Source organism: Zosterops lateralis (assembly GCF_965231275.1).
Source record: "Zosterops lateralis genome assembly, chromosome: 5".
NCBI classification, from domain to species: domain Eukaryota; kingdom Metazoa; phylum Chordata; class Aves; order Passeriformes; family Zosteropidae; genus Zosterops; species Zosterops lateralis.
Genome location: NC_139766.1, coordinates 49,229,889 through 49,257,886, shown reverse-complemented (window position 1 = coordinate 49,257,886; position 27,998 = coordinate 49,229,889). Strand labels below are relative to the sequence as shown.

The following is a 27,998-nucleotide window of genomic DNA, read 5'->3' as shown; positions in this document are numbered from 1 at the left end:
GTTTTTATTTTTAGTTGCTTGTTTTTTTGGTTTTGTTTCTGGGGTTTTTTTTAATGAAAAAATAAAAGCTATAAAACCTAGAGGTAGTTTTAAACTGCAAGGTTCATATCTGGGGCGAGTACTTCTTTGGAGCTGAGGGACATTTTTTCTTCAGACCAGTATAAAACAATACTTGAGGGGAAAAATGTTGAAAGAGAAAGCATTAAAAGAATAGGAACTCAGAGACCTCTTCCTGCCTCCAAATCGACCGTCTCATGAAATGAGTGTATTTCCTCCCTGTGAATTCTATATTTAATCCAGAGAGATCACTGAGTATGCCTGAGCAACCTAGCAGCCCTTTTCCTCCTCTTCAAACAGACCTCAAGATTCACTCTTGTCTAATGAGCAGTCTATGTCTCCCAAGAACATATATCCTTACGGATTTCGATGAGAGCAGACAGGATCAGTGGAAAATCCACTTCTGTTCCTTTTACTTTTGTTGCTTTCTTTAAAAAACAAAAGGATACACCAAGGCTCCCCCTGGAAAATCAGCTGGCATTGAAGGCATCTCACAGACTAAGGACCTACCTCATTTTTCAAACTTGTTCAAAATTCTGTTTTGGCACCTAAGAGCAGACCTTCTGTTGATTAAAGGAATATTCGCAGAAAAATGACGTTCCAAATTTCACCGAAATGGGATGATGTGCTTGTCATGAACTTTCCCACGTATCTGAAGTTGCTTCAATGCCAGCAAGTAGTATGGGGAAACAAAATGTCAGGAGGAAAACATTTCCTTAGCTACGTATAGTTTTTGACACAGGTAGAGAGATGAACTTTGAACTGAGAAGCAGTAAAACAGAAAGAAAGGTAACGTTGTCATTCTCTCACAAACCGTATTTGTAATTCCAAGTACTTCAACAGCAATGGGATGATCTATCCTCAGGACTATTGCAAGTTGCAAGAGCTACGGATGAGACTTTCACCTTTGCATGCTTCTTCATACAAAGCTAACTGCTAATTTATCACATCACCCTCACTAGTCCACTCTTTTTATACAACACAGGTCTGCACTAATGGGTTTAAGGCTTTTCTGTAATCAGTCTTGCTCCTACTTCACTAACCTTTCATAGCCCCAAAAATCTCAAAGTTAACATTCCTAGTCAAAAAAAAGACAGTATTTTTTCCTGCTATTTTAAAAAATCCAGAGTACAATGCTACCTTTAGTTATACAACTTATGGGGTTTCCATCAATTGCCAATTGAGAAGGAATAAGCTCTGTGGCTATTGCACCATCCCTTCATAAGCATTCATTCCCATATGCAAGACTGAGGTCAGCATTTGGACCTTCTCACTCATTTTGGGGGTTCTTTTGTAAAAGAGGTTTTCTTTGTTTAAGATCCCACAAACAGGACCTGTTTATGGAAAAAGAGAGATATTTTGAATACTAAAGTCCTTTATTCAACAACACAGAAATATCACAAAAACAACTTTACTGGGCAAATTGAATGTTTTTATACAGTTTTGTACATGCCCCATAAGTGATTATTTTTTCATAAATACACTGTTTTCCAAAACTGTTTTTTTCCATAATTGCACAAGCATACATACACCTTACACAAATATCTATTAGAAAATTTAATAGATAACTGCACAGTTCAGAAATAGGAGAACACTGTGAAAGGAGTACATTTCTGTGGCCCATGTTTCTGAAAATACCCTCCTAGTTCCCTGCAATTGTGAAAATGGAGTACTTTCTAACATAGGAGCTGTCTTTTGTTCACTAAGAATACAGTAGAGCTCAGCGTGAAACTGCCAAATTTAATAAAAACAAAATCTGAAACATTTAGCTGTTACATGAGAACCCACTGTTTGATATCACTATGCATCTAACCATGATCAAAGACCCACTACTGCTTTTTGCTGAATGCATTCGACCCTGAATGGTATGTTCATTTAACTACTTTCTTTCTTCATTATTTGATTACAGATATAGCCCATTTAAAGACTTTACATTCTTCAACATTAATTGTAGGACTTACATACTAGGGGGTCTGTACAAAAGGGAGTATTTTCCCTCATAGGGAGGGTCTGTTATTAATTGACAGAATGGGTACGTGTGCTTCCCTTTCAAGCTTACCATTTTTCATAAGTTTATCTGGGGTATGCCAAAAATGCTTCCACTAGGCTTAGTGCTCACACCTAGAAGACAGAAAGAATTCTGCTTTTTTTTTTCACCCATTCCTTTTTTATTTTTTTACTTTTCACTGTGAGAATGGAGAATGGTGAAGAATACAAATTTTCTCACTGGAAAATGGTATTGGACCTTGTGAAAAGCACAAATTTGGTAATTAGAACTTGACAATAATCCGATTGACAAATATGTATATAAATGGGATGGGGTGGGGAGGGCAGTGGGGAAGACAGGCCAGAAAATGGATTTCCTTCTTCAAACATCACTAATTAAAATGCTCTATGTGCACTACATCATATAAATACTGTTTCAGCAGAATCTAAAAACCTGATGGTGCAAAGGAACAACATCCGAAACAAAAACCATATGGGTAAATCAAAGAAAAATCACCTCTTGTTCATTTTCAGTAATTAACAGGTATGCTTGTTTGTGTGTTTAACAATTTTGAATTGACATGTAAAACACCACAATTACAATATACAGATCCATCAGTTCTTTAAAACAAAACAACAAAACAAAAAAAGGAACTACAAAAAGACATGCAACATTAGGGTATTAGACAGTAAGTACATTGCTATGGGTACCTTCGTACACCTAATGTAGCCTGAACTTAATTTTGCCTCTGCTTCTGTAAGGGCAATGAGAGTTTTCCAAAGAGCAAGGCAAGCTTACCAGCCAGATGTGCAAATAAGGCTTTAGTTTGTAAATCAATCAGCACTTTGGTAGAGAAGACCTTGCAGAGCTTGTATTGCTCTAGTGATCAGTAACAGAGGCCCCTAACCAAAAAGTCTCTAACACACACAAAAAAAAAAATCCATACACGGCTGCCATAGAAACAGACACAAAGCTCATTGAATGGGCATTGGATGAGTATTCAACTGAGGATCTCACAAACTGTAAGAGGGGCACCATGACAGAAGCATTTTAAGCGTGACATTCCACCTCTGAAGCCATGTATGTGACATCATACGACGCAAGGACACAGACACGTGCACTGACCCTAAGTTGAGGATGCAGGTGTAAGCCCAGCCCAACTGTGCCCTCCAGTTACCCTGGGTCACCCACGCTCTGCCCGGTCCTGCTGACACACACATGTGACCTCAGGAGGTTTCTCCTCCTCCATCCCTTGGTCTTCACTTTATGGGCTGTTCTCAGCTCCTGCCTGCCCTCATTTGCCAAAGCCGGCATCTTCCCCACCTGCACAGATCCCACACTGGAGCATTCCCAACCCACCCCTCATGCTTCACCAAGTAAGTGTGACCCAAAGGCTGAAGTACTTAGCAAAAACTGGAGAAAGTGCTGAAACAGTAGGAGATTTGCATGTGCTGTGCAATATTAACTGGTTATTTCCATGTCCAGCACATTGTCTGTGAAACCACTGGTAGGCTGATCTTGTATAAAATTATAAATCTATCAAATACATGGCACAACAGCATTCACTTCCTTTGGTGGCATGGCCTTCTCACTCGTGAGTGTTATGACAAAGCCAAGCAATAAAAAGTGATGATCAACTAATAGTAAGTATCCCTAAGTAAAGAATCCTCCATATTTTTTATGGCATGTCAGCTATATCCCTCTGTGTGCTTGCCTTTCCACGGAGTAGACATTTCTTCCATACAGCTGGCACAGGAAGAAGAACAGCAAAACATTTTTGTGGGGCCTAAGGGACCAGTCATTCAGCAAAGCCGAGATCAGTGGACCAAGAAACGTGTGGGAAGAAGTGGTCTTTTTTAAAAAGCATTAAAAAAAAATCATTTTTATACCACAAAAATATCCAGGCTCTCAAATGAGCACAAGTGCAATTGAGACCCAAAGCAGTCCAACTGTCAAAACTCCCTTAACTGTGAAGAGCTCCACCTGAACCAAAAATACGGCATTCTACTTTATAAAATATTTACTCCATTGACTGAAAAATGTTACATAAGATCTTGTAGGTGAAGCTGAGTCATCATTTTTCCTAAAGTCTCATACTCTGTTTTGCATCCTAGAACAATCTTTATTTGGATGACTAGTTTTTGCACATCTGCCTATGCTGGGCACTCCAGCTCAGAGCACAGTGAAAAACAAGTCAGGCATTAGACAGCATTTTTGGAGAGATACCCCTCTGTAAAGCTCCTTTGGAAGCAATGCAAGTGCATAAACCACTATTCTAATATAGTGCTTGAAAGATTAATTTTAAGTGTTACGTCTTCCCCTCTCACAACAACACAACAGAAGGTAATTGCTAGATGTGTCATGATCTTTTTATCTTGGAAAACTTGGCATCAAGTCTCTATGGAAGGATGCATGGTAAAACAGTGCTGCTGTTGCTGCTGCTGCTAAACAACTAGCAAAATAATAGTTAAAGCTAGAATTTATTGCTCCGGATTTAATTCGCAGAACCACACTGTTGTGTACAAACCGTATATCTCCATTGATGCTCAGACATGATTGTCTCCTTGTGTCTAAACACACAAAATACAAGCGGCTATCTGTACAGTTTACAGTACTGAAACACATATATTTGAAAATGAAGTATAGATATGTTACTTTTCAAAGATACATGACTTTATAGCAGGGGTTTACCCAAACTTTTTTTTTTTTTACAGCCACTTTAAAAATAGACAACAACTTCACTAGTATAGCTAAGTTACATCAAAGAAAGAATTGGTGTACTGAATGTGAAGAAGCTGGCCAATTCCCCAGGCTCACAGATTTTTGTCTTTTGCTTTTGAGGAAACCCCTATACAGAAATGAAAATAGTATCTGAGTATATTCTTCAATGGTGGACTAAGCAGTTTCTTAAAACAAGGCTTTAGCTTGCCATTCACTTCGGACTGCCTCGAAAATAAGATACACTACTGCTTAAAAGAACCATCGGAATGCTTCAGCGCTGGGAACAGGTGTTCTCTAAAAAAAAAGCAAGAAAACAAGTTAAGCTTTCTTTTGTGGCATTTGCATTCTTGAGTTCTAGTTGTTCTTTTCCTTTACATTTTAGGCATACTTTCAGTTATCTAGGAACAACACGATGCCTTCCACTGCTTGACAATTAATAAAAACATCCTTCTCCAAACACACACCATTTTAGGATCACATGCCATACATTGTACTCAATATGTAACACACCTAACATGCTGTCTTCTCCTTAGTTTGTTAACAAGGTAGTCATGAAAATGTAAACATTGCTAGAAAAAAAAAATATCTGGAAAACAGACAGTGCTTTTAGAATAACCACATGGTTGTACAATGGTTTCTGCCTTGACCCATCATACTGGGCACGCAATTACAGCGTGGTGGGTTTGTGGGTTAAACAGACACTTTGGTAAGACCATGCTCATGACAGGGGAGTGGCAAAGGCACTGCTCGGTCACTCAGGAAGCGTGCTGTGTCTTCAGACACCTTAGGAGGAGAGGCTGGCATTTTCAAACTTAACCTTGTTCCACATTTAGGTAGCAATGCAGAAAGAACTGAAAATACATGGATGAGTTCATTCCAGTGAGGGATTCACCCCGCTGACTTAGGGGTGCTGCCAAACTGCCCCTGTCCTTTCTTTCACACACATGCAGGACCTTGGCTTACACAGAGACAGTCCTCTGTAAACAGAGTTACTACCCCCCTCCTTCCCCTACCTGCTGCACCCTGAAAATGATATCCGTTTGCATCCAGGTGCCTTCATATACATTTGAGTAGCAGCAAATTCCCTTCACATATTTAAAGTACAACCTACATGAGAGGCTGAAGGAGCTGCGCCTGCAAAGGCTGTGTGGTAAATTTCTCTTAGGACTTCTTGTCCTCAATTTCCTTCAGTCAAAAGATGATGGAAACACCCTTGAACTCATGCATCTCGACCCACATGGCTCCCGTCCAGAATTAATTACGGCACTGTCCAAGGAGGGGACAGTGAGCCCTAACATGACACTTTCAGTATGTCCCAGCTCACAAATACTAGTTTCATTAAGAACCAACCAAAAAACAGTAGAGTTATATCTGAAAAAAATTCTCCTAAAAGCAAAACTCTGGAATAAATAAATATTTGTAACAAAGAAGTTCTCATGGATGTTGCTGATGCCACATTTAAGTACCATGTCTCGCTTTGAAAGAATTCTTTCATTTGTGTTTCAGGGAAGACCTTTTTAATGATTTCCTAGTTTTTCCACAAAAACCCAACAAACCATGGACCCTGCAGTGTAATACATGCATTGTACTTGGTATCAGAACATTACTTTCTGAATTCCAGGGAACTGCTCATTAGTATGGCATATATTTTTTATTGAATAATTAGCCCATTTTGTGATAAACAATCTCAAGCAGTACACAGCTTCTCTTTTTGTAAAAGCCATACGAAAGGGGAGCTGATATTATGTTTATTGCTTCTGCACTTGGAAATACCAGAGATCAAAATAATTCTGCTGCATTATCAGAACTCTGACCTGTTGTCAATTCAATATCCACTCCCCCTCCACAAATGTTACACTTTAATAAATCATCCAAAAATTAACTCCCAAGGACAATGAGCTGGTGTGTTGAATACAATCACTCTGACTAGTGGGAGTTCTCTGTGTTGGTGATACTAAAGCAGGAATTGCACATATCCATCTTTAGCAGTCTCCATTCTGCCTGTTTATGTGAGGTGAGCACGAGCACAAGTAGTGACACAGCACGGCAGCCCTCTCACCCAGGTGCGCCCAGGAGAGCTAATGCAATTTCTAGACCATCGACACCGGTCTGTGTGGGCTGTAAGATGGCTGCTGAGAGTGAGGTTTACAGATTTATAATGTATGAAGAGCTTGCCTGCAGAAGAGACTGGAGTTTGGAGTGGCAGGAAACAATCGTATGACTAAATTGACCTCAAAAGAACAGTCAAACATGCAAACATATTAAACTCAATACATTGTCTTCACTTGAAAACTAAATGTAATATTCTGCCTGAATACAAAACCACAGCTAGACAGAGAGATTTAAAGATGTAGTGACTGAGACGGTTTTATTTATTTTCTTGCCGCATCAGGTTGAGTTACTGTCAGACGTTGTCATATCAGCTGGAAGTAAAGGTGTAACGTCTGATTAAAAGGTCATCCAGACCTTTAAATACACAGAATAGTATTTTTGAAGGGCAAGGCTGAGGTTTAATATGTGTGCTTTTGAAAAACTGCAAGATAAGGAATTTTTGCATCCATGTATCAAGTTCTAATTAAAGATATACATTTACAATTAAATATCCATTGTGCTAACTACCAATTTGGGAATAATTTATTAATCCACCCCTAAAGAAAAAAAAATCTTTTAAAACTGAATAGCTAGATCAAGTTAAATCTAAGCCAGTATATGCAGTGAAATCCACAAATTTCACCACTCCAAGAATCAAGGTTATTTCCAAACAAAGAGAGATGCTTTAGCCCATTTAGAGGTTCAGCACACCAACACACAATTTTAAGTGCAATGACCATCTACTGCTTGGCTGTATAAATCCAGCAGTCCCAGATGGGGAATCAAATTCTTGGCAAGATTACAGTGCATTTCTGGATCTCTGTGCTGCCGGTGGGGAATCGTTATCCTGAGTGACAGGAAAGACAGATCCCCCTGGAAGCCTAGGGAGGGGTGGTGAGGAGCAGAACCAGAGCTGATCAGTGCTGTTTTGCTGTAAAAGCCTTCACTGCCTGTGCCGGTGCAAATGCTGACAAATGGCAGGCTTGCTCTCAGGAGAATGCTCAGAAACCTGCAGCACTGGCTTCTCCAAGCAGGTAATGCCATAAAGCATGGCACTGGAGAGGATTTATCCCTACATAAACCCAGGATGAAATGTCCTCCACACTTTCAAACTTTCTATTCTGCTCCCTATGTGCTAGGTTTCACTGTAGAAGAAGTAGCTTGAATATTTGAAATCTGAAAATCTAATTATTGCCTAGAAAAATGAGCTTCATATAGGGAACCAAGCATGCTACATTTTTGGAGGAGGAGGTAAAAAGTAGGCAACAGAAACCAACAGAAAATCTCCACAATTAAGCAGAAAAATCATACCTACCATCTGACCTGGAAGCCCCACAGGAAATGTAAAAGCAGATCCTTGCTATACGCAACACATGGAAATGGCACGCTGGCAGGAGCTGTAAATTCCTCACCAAAGTCTGTTTCAACACTTGCATTTTCACAGCAAAAGTAGTCATTAAAGAATGATGCCTCCCACTGCCCTCTTGCGTGACCGACTGACAGAGCAAGGCATGGGATGCCGGACAGTGGGATTTGCTCATCCAAGACATGCCTGCTTGCCCAGTCCAGCCCTTGGTGAGCTCAAGCCTACCACACCTGCCAAAGAATCCTCTCTCCTGGCTCTCTGAGTCTCATAGCCGCCTGAAAGATGTGATACAGAGACAAGGAATCAGGAAAGTTGGCTGCACCTGCTTGGGATGCTGCTGCTGCTTAGGGTGCAGGAAAAATTCAGAGCTACTCAACCAAGACTCACTATAAGTCACCTGTATTACTTGGATACTATTTTCTGCAAGGCTAGGGGATCATCTGAGTTGAGGTGAACCACATTCAGAAATAAAATAGAATAATATATCAGAGCACTATGACCTAATACTTTACCAATGTTAAAAGATGTTGCGTTATGTAAGAATCCTTTGATGTTTGATCCATGAGCAAAAATCCTGCTCATTGAAGTAAATTCACATGTTGGCTACAGCAAATTATCAGCCAGATGTGGCACTCCTCATTTCTTTTGAGGAGCCCTGGAAACAATCCAGCTCAACAGAGGCTCTTTGGGAAGAATATGGCAACTGAGGTATATCCAACAAAATATGGGCTACCTGGTGGTCTTAACAGAGATCTACACAGCCACAGAAATAGACAGCACATTAATGAATCTCAAGTTCACATGGTAAATTAAATTAAACTGGTGGTTTTCCCAAAGCAGTGGGACTGCTGCTAGCAACACAGGGAAAATTGAGCTTACCAAGAACTGCAGATAACCCACCATGAGCAATCCCTTCTTGAAATGCCTTGCATAAGAGGAAAAGTTTGGCCTGGTAAGTTTACATTCACATACACATACACATACATGTCTATGTATATCTCAATATATCTATATCAAGAAATAGATATGTGATCAGATATAGAGAAATCTGGTGCTCTGTGGTGGCCAAAACGATTCACCTGTAAAGTCCTGGCCCCTGCATGAAATGCAATTTGAATCAATCAGCAGCCCAGCAAACACTGACTACCACTGGTCATACACCAGTGCCCGTATGCTTTCCTTACATATGTGAATGCAGGCTATGCACCTCATCAGTCTCACAGAGCCCACATGACTGCCAGCAGGAAAGCAAACTGGTCTTTACTTCATGTCACACCTTATATTGCTAGTGCCACAAGCTAATTCAGGTGTCCAACAGTCACCCTGGAAATTACATCAGCATTGCTCATACAGTGCAGACTCTGGTGCAAATTCAAAACTCACTTTCCATCCCCCATTTCCCTCTCTCAAAAGACCCTTTCCCAGACAAGAGCCAGGCTCAGGGCACACATGGTGGTACTGGCACAGTCTCATTGCTGGAATGGAGCTGGGTCACCCTGTGATGGCCTAAAGCCCAGCAGAGGGATATTGTCTCATGACCTGCAGAGCACTCTAAGATCATAGAATGGTTTGGATTGGAAAAGCCCTTATAGATCACCTCCAAGTCACCTGCCATGGGCAGGGACACCACACGCTACACCAGGTTGCTCAGATCCCCATCCAACTTGGCTTTGAACACTGCCAGGGATAAGGCATCCACAGCTTCTCTGGACAGCCTGTTCCAGTGCCTCACCACCCTCACCATAAGGTACTTCTTCCTATTATGTAATCAAAACCTACCTTCTTTCAATCTAAAGCCATTTCTCCTTTTCCTACTACTACATGCCCCTGTAGAAAGTCCCTCTCCAATTTTCTTGTAGTCTCCTTCTAGACACTGGAAGGAAAACCATCTCTTGAACCACAGAGCATCAGCATCTCCTGACACATAAGAAGGCAGGTGGAATATGCCATCTGTCCTGCACTAGCCTGCTCTGCCACTGGCAGATGCAATCTGGACAACATCTCCACTCCTTACTTGCCTAAATGCTAAGCCACCCTGAGAGGAAAGCAGCCTTTCAAACTATCTGCAGCCCACTTAGTTTCACTCATAAATATACATTACCTACAGCAATGACTTTGGGGAAAACCTCATGATGCTCAGATTCAGCTCACACAGTCTCCTTGAATGTTTTTCTTCAGGCAAGGAGGCTTGAGGGCAAGAAACTAGTGTGTGAACTGCATCCCCAGGAAATGCAGAAGGAAAAGGCAGAACCCAGCGTGTGGCACATTTCTCCCAGCCGCTCCACTGCCTGTCCTGGAGAAATGCCAGAAGACCCACCATGCTGACCCGGCACCGAGGGGGCCAGCTGTGGCTGCAGGAGGATGAGGGGATGAGGCTTTGGCACATGTGCACACCAGCTGGTACAGGGGAGTTCTGTGTAGGAACAGCCCTTGCCTCAAACTCCTGGCATCCTCCCACCCAGCCGCAGGCCCATGGGAGGGATGTGCTGCCCCAGCTCTGGATGAGGTGTGAAACAGTCCACGAAGCTGCTGCTCCCCACAGCTGCCAAAATCCCTGGCTGCCCACCAACACTGTGCTCCCGCTAGCTGTACATGTTATCAGGCAGTAACAGATGTCCTCTAATAACAAGCTTATTATTGGACTTAGCAGATAAAAAGGGACGTGTAGGCTGGGTCAGAAAGCTTGGTGGTGAGCTTTCTTCCACAGCCCACCTTAAAATATCTCTCCCCATACCTGAGCTACAGGCCTGTCTCCTTTCATACCAAGGATGAGATTTAACATTTATTTTAAAAGTCAGCTTTATTTGCTCCAAGAGGACACGCATCTGCGTGCTGGCAGTTATTTTTCCACTTGCACTGCATATCTCTCAGGCTGTATTTGAGACAAACCAGATTTAGAACATACCAGATTAGGAAAACTCATTTGACTTTCTCTGCCGCCAGCTCCACCGAGTGAAAAGTAAACCTTTTCCACAGGACATTGCAAGTAGAAATTTTAAAAATGTACTCCTACGTCAGGGTCATGGTTTGAAAATCCAGCTCTTCTCAAATAGCTCAGAAGTAACCTCAGGAGATTTCAGTGGAGTCATCTGGGGAATAAAGGATTTGAGCCAGCGGCCACGGAGACCTGCCACTGTACAGCCGGATCCTGCCACTTGGACTTGACATCAGCAGCAGGCCATAGCTCCCCAGCCAAATCAATAGGATTAGTCAGAAAAGTAATGTGTTTCTCTACGGGAGAAAAAAGGAGCAAAGGTATTCCTCATTTACATTCACTGCACACCACAGTTTATTTTATATATTAACTTTTTTTTCACTATATAGATGAGATCAAATTTGGGGGAATGGGATCTTGATCTGAAAAAATGCTTAATGCCATTGGGGAAAACAGACGGCAACTAGAGATGAGAAATCGTAAGGAATCCAGGCTAATGCTGTCAAAGAAAAAGCAGCTCAGTCCCAGTAAATGTTAGTGACGGAGCCCCTGGAGCCCCTCTCTGTGCCGGTGAGCATCACCTTCAGCTCTAAGGAGAGCAGCTCACATGCTCCACCATCGGCCTCGACACCCCCAGGGTCAGCTCGAGTCCCCAAAGCACTGCAGCGGCGTGCAGAAGGTACCGGCGCACGGATGCAGGCAGAGCCCTGGAAAGGAGCACATCTCTTCTGCCCATCCCCTCCCAGGCTGGGAGTAGCTGGCTGTGGATGACTTCCAGCACACTCCCTTCCTTGTGCCAGTGCTGCCCTTTTGGCCGGCGAGCCGAGGGACGGAGCCAAGTCTCCACCTCTGCCGTCTCGCTCGCTCCCGAGGGGAGCGCGGTTTGGCCGCCGGCCTCCCCGTGCCTGGCATCCCGCGGGCGGGGCTGGCAGCGATGGGAACTCCTCCTGCCATCTGCCACCCTGCCCTCAGCTCCAGCTGGCCACACTCCGGCCTCAGCCGGGGCTCCTAATGCCTTCCTGGCAAAGGCAGCAGGAAAGATACCAGAGGTTTGGCTTTTCGGGTTAGGGGTCTCCCACATCTCACTGTCAAAGGGATTCACGTTTCTTTCCCTATTTCTACATCTCTCTCGAGCAGTTCATACAGTGCCTTCATTTTTCAGCTACCCCTGTACCTAAGGGTGGAGCTGCTAAGTCTGCTGGAGTGCCTACTCAGCTTATGTTACTATTTTGCTTTTTTTCATTTATTATTTGCATTCCAGCAGCATATGAAGGCCTCAGGCATGATGAGGGATTGTTTCTGTTGGTTCTGCCTGCCTGGCCTCTCAACCGGTAGGTCTGGCTTAACTCCTGCTTTTTCAGGAACTGGGAAGAGCTCATAAAAGCTTTAGGAGTGTTACTTCAGAGCCAAAAATGATGCTAAGCAGGTCAAAAAAGGTGTCATTCAATGCTCCCACACTGACTGTGGGAATTAATATCAATAGTCAAATGTTTTATTAGCAGAAAGCAGAAAGCTCCGTTACTGACAAAAGTTTTATAGAGAAATTCTTGGATACAGGTTTGTTACCACTGTGCAACATAAAACCCAGGACCCTACAATGCACAAGACACTAAAAATGAAATATCCACACCAGTGCTCAGCTTCTGCTTTTGCCTAGGAACTGTCTGGTTACTTCTGCTGACTTCTCTGTCAGACATTATCAACTAGAAATGTGCCTGCCTACTGCAATGGATGTACCACCTGTATATACCTCTCCCACTCTCTCACACACACTGCCATTCACCTTCTCCCTAATCAAATCTCTGTGAAGACCATCCATCAGCCCCTATCATTTATCCTTCCCACACACACCAGCTCACAAAACAGAATTTTTCTTGTTAACATTCATTCCATTAATGAGAAATCCCTGCTGGTTCATCATCCAGTGGTACAAGTCTTTGCACTCACATGCTGACATCTCTATCATCCTCCAAACTGCTGCCCTGGGGTACAGTAATCTCTTACAGACTGGTCTCCAAGCAGAGGAGAGGCACGTTTCTCAGTACCAAACCTAAATTTAAATCTCTTCCCCCTTGAGCTGCTGGGCTTCAGTATCTTTTTCTCCTGTACGGAACCTAAAATCAGCTATGATGCCTCATTGGTTAGCTAACTGCTTCTGTCCTTTGGGATTTTTCATATGCTGTTGATAAAAGAGCCAGTGAAAAATATACCCATTAAATTCTTGGTCTCTGCTTGCTTGTTTCTTTTTCTGCAAAGCTTGCAAAAAAAAAAAAAAAAAAAGGGAAGGAGAAATACAGAAATACATCACTCAAATGCAGCACTTCATATCTGAGCTGAGAAAGTATAATCAGCCAATGCCTAAGAGTCATCACAGGTGCCAGTTTGGCTCTCTTGTAGCCAAGCATCAAGGTCAGCACCATGCATTGTCTGACTTGATGCAGGAAGAGGAGCAGCAACACCAACTCTTATACAATGGGTCACTACAATTCCTGACTGGTGATAGAAACATTAATATATGGCAAATGGTTTTGGATCCCATTTTTTCCCAGGTATGCCTTCTGAAATTTGCAAGGATGGCAATTAAGACACATCTGAGTAATTTTCAAGACACAGTGACCTCCACTGGACTTCGACCTCCAATTTACTCTACATCAGCTTCCAAGCAACCAGCCAACCATTTCACCACCTCCTGGAGCTCAGATGAACTGGTGATTTAGAGAGAGTGGGTTTTACATTATTACTAAGATGGTGTCATCGAGTCCTCTCTCACCCCCTGCCATGTCGGTCACACGACCCTTCCAAATATATTTTTCTCCTGTTTCGTTCACTCTAAAACTAAAAGCCTTTTTTTCACTAATACTTGCTTTGGAGATCACATATTTAAGAAGGTATATTCCTTGCCTCTCCTTTTCTGTTTCAAACCTCTTTAACTGCCTCTTGCTCTGCCCTCCTTGTAGCTCCTACACAGACTCTGAGAGCCCTTCAGCTCTCTTCCACGCCTGTAACTGCCAAGGCTGCTGCACCCAATCTCCAATCCCCCACCACAGTTAGGATGTGCAGAAGGACTCATGTCACTGAACTGCTGTTGTTTTGGGATATTTTTTCAGGATCATCGGACAAATTCTTTCTGTTAACATGGTGTCAGACTGATATGCTGTCAGCATGCTCCAGCTTTCCTAGGAGACACAGTATACACCACCAAAGAAACCTTTAAGATCAAGAAGTTCTCATGCAAGAAATAATTTTCAGCCTCTCCTTTCAGTCTCTCTCTCTTTCACATCTGTTGGCTTTTCTGTATGTATGCCTTTATCATTTTCTTACCCCTTGAACAACTTGTTTGGATGACAAGACTCCACCCATACCAAATGCTCACCCTGATATCCAAAATTCTCTCCATGAACTCCAGTGAACTTTTAAAAATTAATTAAAGAAACTGGTTTATGATATCAACAAGAGCATGGGGTGCTCGGTCTGCCCCATGGTAACTGAATCACCCCTGTGGAAGAGCAGGCACCCCCTCACTGAGGATTCACACATCATAACCAACGCTCAGCCACCCTGGAATCCTCCTCTGTTTGAGCACTCTGCAGCTCTTCTTTCCTTCTCCTCTGCCCTCATCTTAAGTGATATCCATTCTGAACTCCCTTGGATTTACACCATTTTCCAATATTTATTAAGTTCTCCTCCCCACCTCAAATTTTAATACTGCTTCTCCACTTCCTAAACCAGTGAATAATCTCTCTCATCTGTCATGGATAGCTTCTTAGTCAAATATATAGAAAGATAACTTCCAGTCAAATGAAGTCTGATACCAGCCAGTGGGGCCCTTATGTAGAAGTACAACAGACACCATGACCCCAGCAGACTGGAGCAGAAAAGAATATTGTCCTGAGAAAGGAGAGGTGCAAAGTTTTAAAATGCCCAACACTTCAGAGACTGAGATAAAGAAAAATACTGAGTAGGGCAAGGAAAAAATAAGATCCTATGGTGAGTACAGGAAAGGCACTTGATGAGTATGCTGCCTGACAAGAACACAATATCTGGCATGACCCAGGCTGCCTTTATTCCTTTTATGTTCTCATATCTCACTTGGCACCACTGTCTGGTTAAACAGGAAGGAACAGAGAAACTCTGGAAAACTGCAAAAAAAATTAAACAGGCTTCACGCATACCTGGCTATGGATTTTTATAGTGTTAATTAAGAAGACGCCGAAGAGTTCCAGGGAGGAGGAAATATTTCCCATAATGTCTGAGAGTAGAAGTTAACAAGCCTGCTGGGATCTTTTTAGCCCCTGCAGAGCTAAGGCTTCAATATTATTAAATGGCTGTCGCATCTAAAGCACGGTGCAACATAACTCAACAGACAACAGAAAGCACAGGATGCTGAAATAGGGGATGACTTCAGATTACACCACAGAGTAATTAGATTTCAGGACAGGTGTTTGCATGTGACTGAACAAGATATGACTGCGGAAAACAATAAAAGTACCCAAAAGAAGAGAGAAGGCAGACATGCAGTCAGGGCTCTCAAAGAGCAAAAAAAGTGTCAAAGGAAACCACATGCATCAAGACACTGTGGTTCAGTACAATCATCCAAGCAGGTGAGCTATCAAAACCACAGACACTACAGAAGCAGAGAAATGCCTTCCCTGGGTGGTGGTACTCCTCAGGAGACATGGTGTCTGCTGCCAGTTTTTAAGCACATAGTTGGTGGCTTAGGAATTATTAGCCACCAAGGCTACAGTGACACGAGTTACTTATTGCTCCCAACTCGCCCGAGTACATCCAAAAAGCTTATCTTAAAGCTTTACCCTATGCAAGCAGCAGACATTTCCCATTGCAACCAGTGATCAAAAGGATTATGCTGTATTTGATGAGTCTTTAAGGTGCACATCCTAGGTTTGCCTCCTTAGAATTATTTCACCAAGCCTAACCCTTACAATATATGCATGTCAAGAGTTGGAAGACTACTAGTTTCCTTTTTAACAATATCCTAAAAAACTTTTTTCGGATATTTGGAAAAGACCTGTTCTTAGTCACTGCCACGTATAAATCCATGACACAACATACAGAAATTAATATCAACCTTCTTTTTAACTCTCAGGGGCACTTTTCTTCGAAAACCCAAAAAGCAGTACCAGGATGCTGCTTTCTGACACAAAACAAAAAAAAAAAGTTTCTGTTCCTTTTCTTTCACCAGTACTAACAGATTGCTTGCTGACATCCTGGAAATCCATTCTCCAAGTGAGTAAGGTCTTCCCTGACTTCAGTAAAGGTGTTAGGTGTGCATTTTGCAAACAGAATTGCATGGAAAGTGACCCCAAAATCTGATAATATGAACATACATGAACAAGCAGACAAAAAATTGAGACTGTTCCTTGCTGTTACCTACCCATAATCAGTGATATGAAGCATGACATTCATATATCTACCAACTTAAACAAAGTTTCCCTATATGAATCAGGAATGATGTGTATAGTCTACAACAATTTGTACAAACACAGAATTGGAAAAGATTTTCCAAACATCCTGTAGCTGGCATAGGACTCCAAGTCATGATGGTTTTATGTGCCTCTAACTGAAATATCTAGTTCAAAGTTACCTAGATGATTTGGGGGGAAGGAAAAAAAGAGACACTTATTATGCTAATTACTGCTAAAAAAACCCCAAACCAACCTCCTTCATCATCTTTCTCATGACACATTCAGCTTGCCCAGCCTAAACAATACGTAGAGATTTCATTATGTTAGCTTAAAAAAATAGACTAGCCAGTAACAACACTGAAATCCAGAGTCTGGCACAGAATCTTGATGCCCCAAGTGTATAACCTATACTAGTACTCAGAAAACCATGCAAAGAACTACTCAGTGCAATCAAAATTTGGAACCACCACAACCAGTTAACCTCTCTTACCATATGGACAATTTCACTAGCAAACAGTCGTAGTTCAAAGATTTAAAGCAAGTGATTTTCAATGCAAGCAGAAAGCTTGCATGTATGAAAGAGGCCATTTGTATGAAAGAGGCTGTTAGCTCCTTGACTGGCCTACAGTTTTGCAGAATTTCTTGAAATTCTGTTGAGTTCAGTACCAAATCCCACCACTGAGAGATTTTCTTAGGCAGGAGCAACTTTATTTTTGTCCCCCCTTAACAGTAGGCACAGTGTATCAAGCAACCATTTATACTCTAAACTGAACTGTAATGTCATGGGGTTTGGGCACTTTCTCTGCTTTGCAAGCATCACACAAGGAAAGGGAAACAGCAACATATGAAACGGTAAATCAGGCATCATCCAACCACATTTCAGAGGAAATCACTTGCAGTCAGTGATCTGCCAGAACTTCAAGGAGTTCAACAAAAGTTTGTCTCCTCTGAGCTCCAAACATATTCCTCTACCCCCTGACTCCCAGCAACTGCAGCACGTTCCTGCCTTGCAAGATGAGAACCTAAAGCAGAAGGTCAACTTCCTTCAAGGAGATTTATGAGCAGCAGAGATCAGGCACTGGTGAGGAAAGATGTAGCTGCTCTGGTCTCTGCTGGAGGTGGAAGTAGGAGGCCTGGTATTGTCCTCAAGAACCTCCAGAGGTCAAAAGGAAAACTCATAATTGAATGTATGTTTATCCCAAACATGCAGCATCTGAATGAAAGTGACAAAACCTCATAGCAAAATGTTCAATAAAGGTCACATCTTGCCCTGCTTCTCACTTCCTCCCCTCCCTGCTCACACTGTCACAGCAGAATCATGCACCATGTTGGAAACCTCAAGCAAGAGCATCACAGTCACCCAGTGAGGGCTCTCTTATGGCACTAGCAGCCAGTTCCACCACCGAGGAACACTCCCTGCAGGCTCAAGCATGGGAACAGAAGAACAAGAGAACCCTGGCAGAGCACCAGGGGCACAAACAAGGAGGAAAGAGGGGAAAACAACAGCACTCAGATCTGATCAGGGCTTTGCAGCCAATGCCAATGTAAATTGCGCTCAGGGCAGACGGCAGTTCTTGCTCCAGCTGTAAATGCCCAGGAACAAGGACTGCTTTTTTGCCCTTTTGCAAAGCATTTAACACATGCACACAGGGAGCCTCGGCCAGATGGAGGGCTACAAGGCAGTGGCAGGCAGGGGAGACAGCCTGTCATAGAGCAGCACTGCTGATGTTTAGTGATGAACGGCAACATGAGCTACAAGGTGGTCTTTCTTTTCACCTTCCAGTTAGCCCGCTGGATCGTGTTAGCCGCCTGCTTCTTATCAGACTTTACAGTTCCCCCTCACCACTGCTCAATTCCATCACGCCGTCGCTTAACTTGTGCATGTAATTTAAAGCCAGATAGACAGCGGGGAAATTGCTTCCTCTGAGGCCCCTACTAATTGACCCCTATCCACAGAGCTCAGCAGTCTTCCCTTAACAGCGCTCGCATGCGCTACCGCAACACGAAGTGCAAGTTCGGAGGTTGCCAGCGCAGCCTCTCTCCCCCGTGGCAATGCCATATGGTGTTAAGACTTTCAGGATCAGACGCCGCTCCTGCTGAAATCAATCATCACAACCCATCCCTGGAGAAGGCCAGCTCAAAATCCCACTGGCTTGAAGCGCAGCTCAGCAAAGTGCCTCGGATTTGGAGGCTGGTATTGACTCAATCAGGTTGGTATGCAAATGCTCACTTTAATAGCACACATATCAATTAGCCGGGCTGTTACAAAGGGAGCAAGTGGTGCCTGCTACGATGACAGCATGCCTAAACAGCTGATTTTTCACATTTGGCAGGACCCTTCAGCCCCTGCCAATGCAAGTCAGCCTCTCTGCCTGAACTTGCTGTCATGTTAAATAGAATGAGCACTGGGGCAACTGAGATTCATACATTGAATGGGGTCCACTTAAAAGAGAGAAGGATGTAAACTACCGTCAGGCACCTAATCTTCATAACCTGCAGCAGAAGTTACAGACATATACACCAATCAGAGGAAAATAAGTAGTCTCTATGGGTAAATAAAGATTATGTCTCTTTAAACTGATTGTAAATCTGAATGAACACAGAATATACATACACAAGTAGGCAGCGTGCAATGTGACGTCAGTCTGATTTTTATAGATTTATTATTGCTGTACATAAAATTTCCTAGTAATAATAACATTCTATGAAAAATACTAGAGCATTGGGACACTTTTAATGTGAAAACAGTACAAGAAAAGTAGGAAAAACTAATTCAAGTGCTTTTAAAAAAATGCTGGGCGAGAAGCATTCCACCAAAAATGCAAGGGTCAGGAACTGGAAAGCATTCATGTGAATCTGTCTTCAACTCCATCTTTGAGATGGAGTACTATCTTTGAGAGTTATATTATATCCTATGGCTTCATTGCACCAGTAGAAGATATTTAATGGAAAAAGAGAGAGATGGTTTCTGTGGGATCAGCCAGTTTACAGTTTATTGGTATTTTTCTAATTTTTCATTTGTTTTTAAACACGGTTCCACCCCCTGCCATAAATCACCCCTGCACTTTGCAGCCACTGTTGAGCCCAATTCAGGAATCATCTAAGTGTGTAGTAGTGGAATGTGAGCCCCTCAATCCTTGACACATATCCACAGGAGTGTGCCTACCGAGGTGCCAGGGGATCACGCAGGCACAGCGGTGGATTCCCCGGGAGCACAGGCCAAATGAGTCCCTCCGGCCACTCACTCCACAGGGAGGCTGCTTGCCCACCCCCAACACCAACACCCTCGTGGAGGCCCTGTCACCCTCTGACACCCTTCCAGCTGGTGGCTGTACAGCCAGAGCACTGCTGCTGAACCTGTGCTGTAGGCAGCCCTTCTGTCACTTTATTAGTTAATGTAAATTTTTTATAAAGAAGAAAGAAGACATAAGGAAAACAACGATATAAGGAAGTTATTCTTCCTCTCCTACTGACAAACCACACTTGTGTAAAGAAATTAGCCACATCCTGTGACAAAACTTTGTGATGGGTCATGACCTGCAGAGAAGTGATGCCTGACTGACATCTCCACAGCTGGAAAGAGAAACCTGTTTCCTTCAAGTCACAGTACAGCAGCAAAGGAGCTTTTGTTTTTATGTATCTGACGGAGCACAAACAGGAGAGACCAAGTGGGGGAAAGAGAGAATGAAGAAAAGAAGTGAAGGCAGGTGGTTATGAGAGCACATAAATGGCTAATTAAACCATGGGTTTTACTAGTCACAATGGTTAAACAATTTTAACGGGAAGCATTCTCACAGCACGCCTGAAAAGTTTTTGACACTACTGAACACCTTTGTCAGGAGAAAGGAAGTTCTGGAAATGTGCTCAGAGATGCACACAAACCCATAGGAAGATCTGATAATGTACAAATTTGTTTCTTCCAGAGATAGCTCACTTTCTGCAACAAATCGATAAACCATCAGAACCCATCATTTATCACAAACATTAAATCCCAGCAGCACCCTGGTTTGCAAGCCTAATGAGGGAACCTGGCGCACAAAGGCACTCTCAGTGCTGGGTCTTCTGGGGGGAATTCTCCAAGCCTCTGGTTCAGGGAGTCTCTTTTAGGCTGTACTCAGCATTAACAGACCAGGCTGTAACTATCCTTGTTGCAAACTTGCTACAAAACCAACAAAGGCATATTATTGAGGAAAAAAAAGAGCTGAAAACCCAGTCTAGTTTCTGTCCCCTGGGAAGTCCATCCTGGTTTTTGTGTTAGCAATGCTGGGTCACCATTCACAAAAAAAAAAGAGTTAAAAGAATGCAGAGCTACAAATTAAACTTCCAGCAAGGACAGTTCACTCTTGCAAGAAGGAATTAATTAGTTGTTTTGATGAGGCTGGTCAGGAAAGAGTTAATGCTATCAGTCAAATGTCAGTTAACCCCCAAATGTTGCTTTTGTCCCATGGCAGTGTCAATACTAACACTATTATCTCAATTTATTTAACACAGAACAAATTAATTGGCTCTAAGTGTTGCTTTTTCCCTGGATTCCCTCATCCCATCTCTTCCTGGAGAGAGCTCCTGCAAGCAATGAGCAAGGGAATAAACCACTATGCAAACACACACAGGCGCGCACACACACACACACACACACACACACAGAGGGAAGTTACAATTTCTCACTTAGTTGCTGATTTCTGTGACTACAAATCTTGGTGTCACCCGCCACACGCTACTCCTCTGTACTAAATCCATCATCCTCGACACCTTCAGACGTATCTGAGATGTGTGTCGAACCAGCAACACTATAATTTTAATAATGACAAGGAATTAAGTATGATTACTAGTCTTTCCTCTCACTTATTTCCTTCCCCTAACGATACCATCCAATTGCCATTTTCCTCACGGTTGTGTATTTTGGTTCCTATTGTCTGTCATACCCAATACAATAACCGAAATGTCTGCGACACGGGATCTGCCTGTCTCTCGTACGTCTAGTAATTCTGAAGACCTGTTGTTACAGCTTTGGGGAACGCAATACATTGTCAGCTCCGGGGAAACGTTGTAAAAATAACCGTACATACAGTTCAGTCAGAAATCAGTTCAGTCATACCTGTGCTATTCTTCCATTGTGTTTAATACACCACGAGCAGGTTATTTCACAAAAGACATTGCCAAAGAGATCACTTGGATGCGTTTCACCTGCTACTGGGCTCCACGGCCCGCTGTCCATGGGACAAACTGCTACCAGCCAACCTGGAGATGAACTTGCCATTGCTTTCCCTGAACTTCCGACAGCAAAGAGCCTGGTGTCCAGCTAAAACTTTCCCTTTCCGACCTCCCCGTTCCTTCAAACCGCCCCGAATCGTCATGATTGCCGTTAATTTAAAAAAAAAAAAAAAAAAGAAGAAAAAGAAAAGAAAACGAGAGAAATAAAAAGAAAATACTAAGAAAAAGGAACCAGAGAGCCAGCAGTCTTATGGAAACAGCACGGCAGGTAAACCAGGTTAGCTTCGTTCCGTAAGGGCCACGAGCTGGCGGGGCGGGGGCCGGCGCCCCCCGGCCGTCCCTCCTGGGCCCGGGGCCGGGGGCCAGCGGCCGGGGCCCGGCTCGGCGGGGCGCCGCGGGAGGCGGCGTTTCTCTTCCCTGCGGGGCGGAGAGGGGCGGGCGGCGGGGCTGCGCCGCGGGGAGCCGCGCCCGCGGCGGGGGCTCCCTCAGAGCCTGAAGGAGGCCTCGGAGAAGGGATGCTGCATCTTGAAGCTAGACAAGAAGCACTGGAGGGGCGGGGGCAGGGGGTTGAGGAGGGACGGCGGGAGGCTGGGGAAAAAGAAATCATCTCCTCTGACCTCTAACGAAGTGCCCGGTTTTTTCTTAAGCTCTTCGCATTTCCTAAATTTGCAGATCTGGTGTCCCGTTTTGCGGTTCCTGCAACTGCTGCAGACTCCACAGTTGATGAGCCGCTTGCAGGGCACGCACACCCCGCAGCGTTTCCGCTTCTTCTTGGCGGGGTTCCCCGCCCCGGCCCCGGCCCCGCCGCCGGTGCCGCCGGCCCCCCCTCCGCCTCCGCCGCCACCGCCGCCGCCGCCTCCTCCGCCGCCCCCCGCGCCGGCGGCGGCGCCCAGGGCGGAGGCGGGCGAGGCCGAGGCGTGGCTCTGCGGGCAGTCCGCCAGGTTGGCGATCTGGAAGGCGCTGTCTGTGACGGCGGCCGAGGCCGCGGCGGGGGAGTGCAGGGCCGTCATGACGATGACCCCGGGGGGGAGGGAGAGGCCGCCCAGCGCCGGGATGGCCGAGAAGGTGCCGACGCGGTCGGGGAGGTTCATGATCTCGGCTTCGGCGGCGCCGCACTTGAGCTTGTTCATGCACTCGCCCGCCAGCGGCCGGCAGTGCTCGGGGGCGAGGGTGGAGAGGAAGTTGCCGTTGGCCATGGGCAGGGCGGGCTGCTCGGCCGGCGGGCAGCCGGGCTTGCCCAGCCGCTGCGAGTCGCTCCGGTGGTGCATGCCGCCCCTGCCGGCGTGCAGCGAGGAGGCGGCGGCGGCGGCCGCGGAGGCGGCGGCGGCGGCGGCGGAGGAGGAGGAGGAGGAGGGTTTCCTCGCGCCGCCCGCCGCGCCGCCGCCGCCGCCGCTGCCCCAGAGCATGGCGGTGGCGGCGGCGGCCGTGGCGGTGTCGCAGTTCCAGGGGGACATGCCGATGCGGGCGGCGGCGGCGGCGGCCGCGCTGGGGAAGATGGGGGTGGTGATGCGGGCGATCTTGGCCGCCTGGGGGAAGGCGCCGCCGTTGGTCTTGTAGAAGGTGGCGAAGGAGCGGTACCTCTCCATCTCCGAGTTGTAATCCACAAGGCTGTTGAGGGCCCCCTCGGGCAGGTGGCTGTCCTTGGGCAGCCCCGGCGCCTCGGGGTTGGGGCCGCTCTCCACGCACACGTTGGTGTTCATGGTGGCCGGGGCGGGGGGGGCGGCGGGAAGGGACGGGACGGGGGGGCCGGGGGCCGGGGGGAGAGGGACGGGGCTGGGGGAGGGGGGGGGGGTCGCTTAATCCTCCTCCTCCTCCTCCTCCGGACGCATCCCCGCGGTCGGTGCTTGGCCGGGCAGCCGTTCCTCCGGCATCCTCACGGGAGCTGCCGCAGCTGAAACACAAAAAGTCATTTCCAAGGGGGTGCGCGCGCGGGGGGCGCTGACGGCCGCCCACGGCCACCCCGGGGGAGGGGAGGGGAGGGGAGGGGACAGCACACACGGCTGGGGGGCACACGCCGCCCCGCCCGCGGGCAGAGGGCTCCAAGCGCCGGCCCGGGTGCAGCAAGCTCGGTCCCGGGACAATGTGGAGGCGGGGGACACGACATGGGGACTGGGAGCTGCCCACCTACCAGGACCGGGAAAAATGAAAAGGCCGGGAGAAAGGGCGGGGGGGAAAATAAATAAAAGGAATTAGAAAAAAAAAGAAAAAAGAGGGAGGTGGGGGAGGGAGCCGCCAGCTGCCACGGTGTCCTTCTGAGCCCGGCGGTCATTAGCTGCCTGCCGGCACAGCTGGCTCCGCCGGGCGCTGCTTGCGGCGGCACCGGCTCCCCCGGCCCCCCCTCCGGCTACGGGGGGGCTGCCCGCAGGCCGCGGGGGGCACGGCGATAGGGTTAAAAAAAAAAAAAAAATCTTAAGCAATTTCACAGCCTGTGATCCCAGCGCCTGCAGCTGTACTAGAGACGGAGTATTTATCCCGGCCTCTCGGGGAGGATTCCCCGCCACCGCCGCCGGGGCTGCGCAGGGAGGGCTGGGGACACACACACCGAGGCGGGGACAGCCCCTCTGTGACACGGCCCGGGAACGCTCCGGAGGGCACCTCTCTGTGCCTGCTGAACTTGCCCTCATCGGAGAAAGATGGCTTTCTGCTTCAGGCTACGAAAGTTTAGGAGGGGGCTAAGGACACGGCGGCCGCTTTATTTCCCACCGCCCCCTCTCTCCCCAGTGGAGGTGAAGGGGGGTATTTTAGTTCATGGCAATGAGGAAGGTGTAGTGTGGCAGCCTGCGCGAACTAAAGCAAAACATGAGCATAACTTAAAAAGCCCTCAGTTTATGAACACTGCCTCTTTGTTTTCCAGATGCTCTACCTGAATAGTTCAGATATTTCCAGCATCTTTTCTGATGGAGGGCTATCAGAAACCTTCACTCGTGAGGCGCTCCTGGGGCTACGTCTAGTTTCCACACTCCGGTATGTTTAGTTCAAAATGGTTATCAATTACGGTAATTACGATCATAATTAGATTAATGAACCGTTTGCAGCCCAACCTACCGAGTGCAAAAACTTCGTCTTCTCCCAACGCCGTGCACTGAAAGCGGGCTTTATGTAAACAAATCCAGATGAAGGGAGCGTAAATCTACAGGAGGAACCTCACCCCCGGCTGCACTGGGGACTGGCGGGCGTCTTTCCGTCGGAAATTTAAAAAAAAAAAAAAAAAAAAAAAAAAAAAAAAAAAAAAAAAAAAAAAAAAAAAAAGGACCCCGAGCTCGCAGGAGCCACCTCTGTGTTTCCACGTCAGGGAAAAACCCAGACTCTCGTTGGCTTCAGAGGTCTAGTGGCAATACAAAGGCTGCCCCGGAAAGCTCTAGGCTAAGCGTCGTCTTGTGGAGGGATGCGAAGGATTTGCTTACAGCAAAAGAAAAAAAAAAACCTTTCCCATTTGCAGAAAGGAAAACCTAGCTCCATGTCCTCGATAACAACTACTCAATAAAACTAGTTTTGCCAGCCATGTGTACGAAAGCCACGCATCTGGTAAGGAATAAAATGTTAGCGTTCAGCCTTTTATGCCAGAAGTCATATGCATTTTCTTGCCCTATTTCCCCCAGCATTAAACTGGCTTCTCTCCACAAAACCTTTGCTCGCTGGCTACCTTTTCTCTCCCCGCGATCCCCTCTCGGGCTTTATTGCCACCAGCAGCGAGAAAATGATGGTGCCCACCAAGCGGGTCATTATTGTTTAATCGATGCATCTCCGGAGCATGAAAAGGGTACCCGAGACGCAATTATTGATTTCCCTCCCCCTCTAACTATCGCCCTCTTTTCCACGAATGAAATAAATACATAGAAATTGCTAGCCGGGCTTTGGGATTCTGTCCCTGCTTAAGCTAAATGTGACCGTACATGTTCAATATTGCATGTCTGCTCTGCCAAAGACAGAGAGATCAAAGGTCATATTTAACATTCAGGAGGAGGGGCGGGTGCAGATTAATTAATAAATTAATATAGCGACGCCTTTTATTGCCCAAGTCTAGAATTAATCTACTTTTACGATCCCAGAGGACAAGAACAACAGAAAAAAAAGCCCTCGACAAACCCACAGAATTAAAAAAAAAAAAAAAAAAAACCAACACAAATAACCCACCCTGATAAAAAAACACCCCCAACTAAAACCCAAAAGCACACACACACACAACCCAAAAAACAAAAGAAAGAAAGAAAGAAAGAAAAAAAAAAAAAAACCGCGAAGAACAAGGGGGGAAAAGATGAGGGGGGAAAGCAAACCAGTCACTTACCAGGCTCTGTATTTGGGGGGGCTTGAGTGTGCAGACGCTACCAGCCTGTCTGCCTTTAATTAGTTGCACATCAGTCCCTAACACAAAGAAGAAGAAGAAGAAGAAAAATATCCAGATGTGCCTTGGCAGCTTCTCAATTACAACTTTGATACTTGTAAACAAACTGCGAGGGGCGGTGGGGAAGGTGGGGGGGGGGCGGGGGGGATAAATTAAGCCGCCGATCCACTAAACAAATACCTGTAAGTGGCTTTTTTCCCCCCTCTCCCTCTCTCGCTCGTCGCAGAGAAAGGAGGAGGAGGGGGGAGCAGGGGAGGCGGCGGGGGGCGAGGAAGGAGCAGGCACAGAGGGAGGGCGGGCGGGAGGGAGTGTGCGTGTGTGTGTCTGTGTGTGTGTGCGTGTGCGCGGTGGTCTCCTCTGCCGGCGCGCTGCTCGCCGCCCGTCTCCCGGCGCCCGCCCTCACACACAGCGCCGGGAGTGCGTGTGCGTGTGGCGCTGCGGGGGAGGGGAGGGGAGGGGAGGGCGGGGGCGGGCGGGAGGCGATCGCCGCCGAGGTGAGGGAGCGCGCCGGGAGGACGCAGGGATGCGGACACCCGCCGAGCGCTGGCGGGGCCGCCGCCGAGCGGCGCGCACGGGCCGCGGCGCAGCGCAGAGCAGAGCAGAGCAGAGCAGAGCAGAGCGGGGGCCGCCCCCGCCGCCGCCCCCTGCGCTCCCCTCCCGCGGCGGGGGCGCTGCGGCCGCGGCCGCCCGGTGCGGGGCTGCCGGCGGGGCGGGGCCGCGCCGCGCCGCAGAGGGGAAGGGAGGGGAAGGGAGGGGAGGGGAGGGGAGGGCGCGCCCCCCGCGCTGCGCCCTGTCACCCTCCCCGCGGGCGGGCGGGGAACTGCCGGCAAACTTTGTGCCCCGGGAAGTTTGCGGAGAGGAGCGGCGGTACCCCGGCCCGGCCCGGTGGGCTGGAGCGGCAGGCCGGTGCCCCGCTCAGCGCACGGCCACGCAGCAGGTCATTTTTCACGAGTGTTCGCAGATCTCTAGTGAATACCAACCCCCGCGCACGCTACAATTTTATTTTTTTTTCAGACGCGTGAGGTGCTGCAGATTTCAGGCAATATTTAGGCGAAACGGAGCCAGCTGAACCGTGGATGTTAACAAGTGTCTCGGCACTCACTAGAAGTTCTTTCCCAACATTTGCCCTTTGCAGGTGCCAGAGCCCAGGAGGTGCGTGGCACCTGTCGGGGCAAGCCACGCGTACCCCGCACCCGAACTACCAACATTGAAACGCATCTCTTAACTGACGTACAGGTACTGCATGCAAACACACTACAGTTCCTTTAAGAATTTCAGCAAACTATAATAAAAAAAAAAAACCAAACCAGCCGAGCCCACCTGCCTTCCCCGGAGTTTTTGCAAGCACAAAAAAGGGCCTATATTCACTGAATAAATTATGCATCGCAAGTTCTTCATCCAGCCCCTCTTGATACCTCCAGAGCGAGCGCTGGTCCTTACAAGAGCCATTGCTGCACCCTGGTGCTGCCAGCGTGGGAACTAAGCAGTTAAGAAATGGATGTTTCTGCCAAGAAAATAATTTTAACCATTTGTAAATTGCAGAAAAAGAAGGGAAAATTGCACTGTTTCATTGGTTTTATATGTAAGTAAATGAAGGATTTATGTGCAGACGAAAGTTTTATTTCCTTCTGGTCCAAGCTGCTTCAAGCTCGGGGTGCTCAACTCTACAGAATTACCCAAGGAAAAGCACTGCAGGAACCTTTTCCCTGGAGCAGCAAAACAAGGTGGATTTGAGCAGTGGCGTTCGGCAAGGACCAGCAGCCTTGTGGCTAATGCTCCATCGAGTGAGACTGACTGGTACAGATGAGGGACAGTTTTGGTCAATCACGCAGGTCGCAGATCTTCAAGAAGTCATGCCCCTGGCG

General features: G+C 46.4%; 1 protein-coding gene across 1 annotated transcript; it reads right to left on the bottom strand.

Annotated features, from left to right (window-relative positions):
- Position 1: 1 nt before the first annotated feature.
- CXXC4 (CXXC finger protein 4) lies at positions 2 to 26,059 on the bottom strand. The gene is made up of 3 exons (XM_083861086.1): positions 24,837 to 26,059; positions 22,409 to 23,682; positions 2 to 5,059 (listed from the first exon to the last, which is right to left on the bottom strand). The coding sequence occupies exons 2-3, from the start codon at positions 23,489 to 23,491 to the stop codon at positions 5,015 to 5,017; spliced, it is 1,128 nt and encodes a 375-aa protein (XP_083717212.1). The 5' UTR covers positions 23,492 to 23,682; positions 24,837 to 26,059; the 3' UTR covers positions 2 to 5,014.
- Between the last annotated feature and the right edge of the window lie 1,939 nt (positions 26,060 to 27,998).

What these genes read in the sequence shown, in the direction of transcription:
- CXXC4 (XM_083861086.1), bottom strand. Translation starts at nt 23,491, where the DNA reads ATGAACACCAACGTGTGCGTGGAGAGCGGCCCCAACCCCGAGGCGCCG. An exon ending in AACCGGGCACTTCGTTAGAG is followed by an intron (nt 5,060 to 22,408) that starts GTCAGAGGAGAT and finishes CTTTTTTTTTAG; the next exon opens with AGAACACCTGTTCCCAGCGC.